Source organism: Struthio camelus, chromosome 5 (genome assembly GCF_040807025.1).
Source record: "Struthio camelus isolate bStrCam1 chromosome 5, bStrCam1.hap1, whole genome shotgun sequence".
Taxonomy (NCBI): Eukaryota; Metazoa; Chordata; class Aves; order Struthioniformes; family Struthionidae; genus Struthio; species Struthio camelus.
Window position 1 is genome coordinate 31,551,064 of NC_090946.1, and position 6,661 is coordinate 31,557,724.

The window sequence follows — 6,661 nt, forward strand, 5'->3', positions numbered from 1 at the left end:
CTTTCTATGAGGCAAGATGTCATTTGAAACTTTTAAATAGGCATTTAATTAGCCTGTGTGTGTTGCTTCTGAACAAAACCCTGCTGGGAGCCTTTGGAGCAATGTATTCCAAAGAGGCGGTCAATATGCAAAATTGATGACTACACTGTCTTTGTTGCGGGGCCATTGTGCATTGCTTGCTTATGAAGTCTAATCCAATCATAAATTGCACCCCTGCACCAATCAGCGAGGCCGGAGCTCGCGATGAATGAAGCTCAAGTGGAGAACTTTGTTGAACCCCATTGTTCGGGCTGTCACTTTTGAAAGAGCTTTAGCGGGGCTGACCACTATAAAACCCATCATCCAGGAGGAAGGGCAGAGAGAGCCCTACCAGACTTGCTAGTTGGATCTTTACTAACGAGGTTTGCAAAGCAGAAAAACAAACAAACAAACAAACCAACCAACCAGCGGCCCCAGCCCGGTTTCGCGGACAGCCTCTGCGATGATGTTCCCAAGCCTCATAGCTCCTCCGGCTGTCTACCCCAACCTGCTGCGGCCGACTCCTACCCTGACCTTGCCTCAGTCGCTGCAGTCAGCTTTTTCCAGCCACTCCAGCTTCCTGGTGGAAGATCTGATCCGGATCAGCAGGCCCGCCAGCTACCTGCCCAGGACTGCCCCTCCGCCTAGCATGTCCCCGCCGAGCTCGGCGGCCCGGACAGACGGGGGGACGCCGGAGCTCGCCAGCTCCAGCCCCGCGGGCGCCAGGAGGATCTGTTCGCCGCAGACTTCCGTCTCTTCCAGCAGCGACTCCACTTTTCTCAAGTTTGGGGTCAACGCCATCCTGTCCTCCACCCCCCGAGCCGGTAAGAGCCCGCTCCCCGCTGCCCGGCGCCGCCGGCCGAGCCCGCGTGTGCCGCTGCCGGCGCCGCAGCAACGAGAGTGCCGGTGGGAGGCGGACGGGGAGGGAGGAGAGGAGGGAGACGCTTTAGCAGGGGGAGGGAGCACCCAGGACCGCGCTGCAGAGCCCCTCTGCGGCGCTCGTATTTAAGGGTGAGGGGGGAATCACCGGCGGGCTGCTAGTGCCGCTACGGCGCCCCCGGAGAGGCTGCGAGAAGGACGAGAGGAGCAGGCACCTGGCCGGCGGCGTGAGCGGCAGCGTCGGCGGGCTGCTCCCGCAGACCAGCTCACTGGACAGTTCTGGCCTCCCGGGTACCGGTTTGCCAGTAAAATCCATCCCAGCAAAAGTACTGCTCTTCCAAGCAGGTTCCGAGCTCCGTCTGCCTCTCTTTTGGGAAAGAAGCTCTCTATTGCCCGGCAGACCAATTGAAATACCAAACTTTGTTGTTTCTACCGCTTCCGCCTTGCCATTGGTCGGATCCAATCGATAGTAACTCTCTCCTTAATTTAATCTTATTTATTTACTAGAAACATCCCCTGCGTTGCTTCAGAGCGTCCCTCCAAAGAATTTCTCCTTTCCCTACTTTGAAGGATCCTTCCAGCCTTTTATCAGATCTTCCTATTTTCCAGGTAGGTCTTTAAAAGTCTCTCTCTCCCTCCCTCTCTTGCATTCTAGCGGATGTCTCTCCTCCCACCCCCTCCTGCCCTGCTCCAAGCATACCCCAGTGCTACTTCTCCGTCCACCCCGGGGGTTATGCTCTAGTTCAGAGGTTGGACAGAGTACAACATTAAAGAATCAGTCGCGCCAATTTGATGCCCTATTTAGCACAAGCAGTGACTGCTTGACATCTCGTGCCCGTTCCCCCCCGACCGGCAAATTAGCCGGAACTGTCACGGTGCGGAGGCGAAGCGGCTCCCCCTCGCAGCGCAGCGCGGGCAGCCCCGCCGCCGCCCGCGCGCCTTTCAGCACCACCACCCGGGTGGCCAGCTCCCTCCGCCGCGCCGCGCCTCGCCCGCGGGCCCGGAGGCAACGAGCGGCGGGAGCGGGGGAACCACCTCAAACCCCGCGCTCCAGCCCCCCCCCCCCCCCGCCCAAATCCGCCCCCGCCCGGAGCTCTGCGCAGCTACACGGAGCAAATCCACTGCGCGCCTTCACTTCGAACTTGGGGTCCGCCACATATCCGCCCCCAATAAAGTTAGTCGCTTTTATATGCAAATCGAAAGCGCCCAAGGAATGGACAGCTGACAAGTCCGGGACCTGGACCTTCCTCCTCCACCTTCGACACGTATTATTAACTCCTTCTCTGTCCACCTTGGGTCTCTAACTTCATCTCTTGACACTGACCGCAAACGGTGATCCGGATGGCAGATTTGTCCCTATTGACAGAGTTAAAGCAAATAGGCGGGTGGGGGAGGGGGGGTGAAGCTATCAAGATGCGATTCTTGTAGCAGTAAAGCGTTATGATGTGGAGACAACAATTAAAAAAATCTAATTACACAAACAAGCTATTAATTTAAAAAGAAAACAGGGAAGGAAAGAGAGGAAAAAATAACCCAAGCTCTTCCATTCATGCTGCTGATAATGGAATTTGCTTCTTTTCTCCAGCATGTGAATAGCCTAACAAAAACAACTTGAGCTTTATAAATAGCTTTTCATGTCCATTTAATGAAAATGATTTGGGGAAAGAGACGATTGTGCTATCAGTATTCTCCCGAGGAGCCTGGCATGCCGTTGTGTTTAGTTTAAAAGTGTAAATCTCTTTTGTTCCAGTAATATATGGCGTTAGCTGCTTGTCCTCAGTCTTTTTCTGTTAGTTCATTACTACACAATTACCATTCACGCTTCATTAGCATCTCTGTCTCTCTTGGGGAGGTTCCCCCCCCCCCTTTTTTTTTTTTTAAGGCGAAACTCTGCCCTTTTTATCATACCAATGCCATTGGGAACCAGGCAATGTGCTAATTAGCTGTTACTTTTCATGTCTTTGGATTGAATTCTCCAAGTTTGGGGGGAGGAAGATTAATATAAAAACATGAATACTGATTGATCAAAACTGCATCTGTAGAGGACTGGTTTTGTTCAAATCAGAAAAGTCCTCATTTTCATCTCAAGCATAATAAAGTGTCTGAAATGATAAAAGCTTCTGAAAAAAATCAAATACTTTTGAGCGGGAGAGAAGGCTTTTTTATTATATCTCTATCTTAGTCGGTACCCCTCGCTTTGCCTTTTCAGACTGCCGACCTTTGAATCTCCTAACAAAACAGGCCACTATTGATACATTTTACACGTTTCAGTTGATATATCTAATCCCTGCTATCACTTGCTGAAAAGGGACAGTTATTTAAGCGTCAAGCTCTTTTCAGTGCTGCAGGTTGATAGGTGCTGGCTCATTCACTGGGAGGCACAGAGGGAGTGTAAGGCCAGATGAGATGGGAGTGGGGGAAGAAAACATAGCATGAAGGAGGAATTAGGCACCAAGAGCAAGGGTGTGTGGGTGTGTGTGGGCCTGGCTCACTGCTGTCCTGCTCTCTCCCAGCTGCCTCCTCCGTGGTGCCCATCCCAGGCACCTTCTCGTGGCCACTGGCGGCCCGTGGCAAGCCCCGCCGTGGCATGCTGCGCCGCGCTGTCTTCTCCGACGTGCAGCGCAAGGCGCTGGAGAAGATGTTCCAGAAGCAGAAGTACATCAGCAAGCCTGACAGGAAAAAGCTGGCAGCCAAACTGGGCCTCAAAGACTCGCAGGTGAGCAGGGCCAGGCTGGGCCAGGGCAGGGGGAGAGGGAGCAGCTCAACAGCAGGAGGGGAAAGGCAGATGGTAGTGCAGAGAGTTGCCCATCACCAGGAGAAAGTCCAGAGTGAGCTGCAGGGCTGTGAATATCAGGCAACAGAGCGGTGTGACTCCTGGCTGGGTAGGCAGGCCAGGTCAGACCACTTGCCGTGTCCCCTCTCTGAGGGACCCCAGGGGTCAGGGTTGTGTTTCCTGTCAGCCTCAGTAAGGACATGAGCAGGGCTCAAGGGTGCTGCCAAAAAGCAGTTCCTGACTCCTTGTTTTACTGAACCATATCATTTATGGGTTGCTTCCCATCCAGGTGAAGATCTGGTTCCAGAACAGAAGGATGAAGTGGAGGAACTCCAAAGAAAGAGAGCTCCTCTCTTCCGGTGGCTGCAGAGAACAAACCTTACCCACCAAATTCAACCCACACCCAGATCTCAGTGACGTGGGCAAGAAGTGTTCAGGAGAGGAAGAGGAGGAAGTTCCCATCATATGCCCACCCAGCCCCCAGCATCCCTTAACCTACCACCAGTCCCCAGAGCACCTACACTTGAGGGACAGACTGGAGTCTCAGCGGTCTCCTTCTCCATCCCATTCTAGCAGCCCCAGCAAACCTTCAGACTTCTCAGACTCAGAGGAAGATGATGATGAGGGGGAAGAGGAAGAGGAGGAGATAACAGTCTCTTAGATCACCTGCCGGCCCCTACCATCCTATGGGGACATTGCAAAGATGTAAATAACACAAGTGCTATAAATTGAAGAGGCACTGTCCCTCCTGAATGTCCACATGGTTCTCCAGAGCAGGTTATTTGTCACATAGCCACAAGCCTTCCTCCTCTTAGGTATTCTGTATTTCCCCATGTGGTGGTTTTTGTACTCACAGTGTCTGTTAACCTTGTCATAACTATCTTTGCTTAGCAACTAACATTTGCTCAATTAGCTACACACTCCTGAAAGCAAGCAATAGACAGTCCGTGCTTTGCAGCAAGGAGGAGAGTACTCTACTGAGAGTGAAATGCTTTTTCCAGACCAAAAAAAAAGTGCCCATTTTTCCTACATTTCAAGTAAACTTTGAGCTACTATTAAGACTTCAAAAACCTGAAGACCAGTCTGATCTAGCAAGCCTTTCCTCCAAAATTAAATGATGTTAGTGAGGCACCGAGACCAAGTACTGCCTCCTCCTTTACTCAAAACAGGATAGCATGATACTTCAGGAACAGACCCACTGAAATTATTGACATGACTTTTCAAGTAACAGTATGCCCTGCGTAATGGAGACCTTATATGTTTATATATTTTTCATTTTAATTTATGCATCAATATTGTATATCAAGCACTGTCTAAGTCACATTTTTGCTCACAGGCCTGTACTCATTTTCCGCTTTGCTTCTGCTACCGGTTATGTGGACAGAGGAAAGTGGATATGCCTCTTTGATTTTGACTGAACTTTGCTGTCTTTGCACAGCTTATATGAACTGTACGCTATTTTGTACACTTACTCGGTATGGATGTTTTATACCAAGGTTATTGTGAATAAGTATAAAGATGGCTCAACAAGTTTTCTCCCTTTTTTGATTTTTTTAATTAAATGATGGCTAAACTAAAAAACAAATGTAGCTGTTTAATTGCATAACTTATAAAAAACACTTTTATTTTGTATTTTACTGTGTACAGACTCTAAATATGTGTATATATAATAAATTGAATGAATACCAAATAAAAATGTAGATTTCCAAGTTTGGTCATTCAGTAGTTCTTGCCTCCTCTTTATGGGTTGTTGTCAGTCATGTCTGAGGCCAAGCCCTCTTTGACAACTGTCAAAGAGGAAAGGAAAACACCACCCTTTATCAACATTAATGTAATTCAACAAGAAATTATCATCTTCAAATAAATAACCTTAACAGAATATGGACCTATCTTTTAACTAGGGAGCGACCTGACTAAAGGACTAAAGCTTCTGCACAGCTAGAAAGAACACAATTCATGTCTCCCTCTGCAACCAATCACCCCTAAACCTTTAACTGCAACTTAATTTCTGCTGATGCTATACTATGATCCTCCTCAGAGCTCTCCTGACTCTCCTCTCTCCTTCTTGCTTGCAGTAACTGACTGGTTAGGTCAGGGGAGACACCAGAGCCTGAATCACAGTGCTAAGAAACCACAGTCTGTAGAATGGGAGCATTTAGTTAGAAATTATTATGGGGCAGAGAGAAACTGAGAAACAACGGCAGTTCAGAAGGGCTGGATTTACTGCAGATTATCAGATCTGTTACCTCACTACCACCAGCAGGTCAAGGGAGTGGAGGGCAGGAAAGAACAAAATTTTTTAATCTAATCTGTTGCAGAGCTATTATTTGTTGGTCTTCTGCTACTGAAAGAAAACATTGGGCTGTCTGATAATCTTTCATAAGTACTTAAACACAAAGAGCAGATTGAAACTGACGGCAAAAAATCTCTTAGGTAGAATGGAACAGAACTGCATTCTTAAAAAAAAAAAATCTTATTTTGGTAAGATTTAAAGGTAAAAGAAACGAAATAAGTCTGAATATTTCTTTGCTTAATTTTATCAGACACTGTAGTAAAATCTATACCACTTGAAGAATTTATGAGAACTCCTGTACTTGGGATTCAAATTAAGTAAGAGATTGTACTACAAAAAGTAGTGCAGGAATGGATCCAGCTATCTACTAGGGCTCTGTCATTTCTAACTTTTCTGACTCTGTGGGTACCTGTAAAGTTTCAAAAGAAAAGGGTATTCATGTTTATAGAAGCACTTTTTTCCACATCTGGAGAGGTTGTAAACTCTTTAATAAAAAAAAAAAAAAGTACTTAACCACACATCCCAGGATTTTTTTTTTTTTAAATGAACTAACATACTTGAATCAGGATGAGTTTATGCTCTTCAAAAGTTAAGAATGAAAGAGTCCATTGGGGTCTTTTCTCTCGGTATTCTAACACTCCCTGGCACTTTATTTAAACTGTAAAAAGCTATAGCTAAAGAGGAAAGACTCCAGAGAC

General features: G+C 47.7%; 1 protein-coding gene across 1 annotated transcript; it reads left to right on the top strand.

The window, feature by feature from the left end:
• The first annotated feature begins 356 nt into the window (after positions 1-356).
• On the top strand, positions 357-6,451 carry DBX1 (developing brain homeobox 1). The gene is made up of 4 exons (XM_068944063.1): positions 357-842; positions 1,405-1,506; positions 3,411-3,613; positions 3,960-6,451. Exons 1-4 carry the CDS (start codon positions 482-484, stop codon positions 4,329-4,331), a joined length of 1,038 nt encoding a protein of 345 aa, XP_068800164.1. The 5' UTR covers positions 357-481; the 3' UTR covers positions 4,332-6,451.
• Positions 6,452-6,661: the final 210 nt, after the last annotated feature.

Bases quoted from the DNA above. Each gene is read 5' to 3' on its own strand.
- DBX1 (XM_068944063.1), top strand. From the start codon at position 482: ATGATGTTCCCAAGCCTCATAGCTCCTCCGGCTGTCTACCCCAACCTG. The intron at 1,507-3,410 runs GTAGGTCTTTAA...GCTCTCTCCCAG, and splicing joins CAGATCTTCCTATTTTCCAG to CTGCCTCCTCCGTGGTGCCC. The intron at 3,614-3,959 runs GTGAGCAGGGCC...CTTCCCATCCAG, and splicing joins TGGGCCTCAAAGACTCGCAG to GTGAAGATCTGGTTCCAGAA.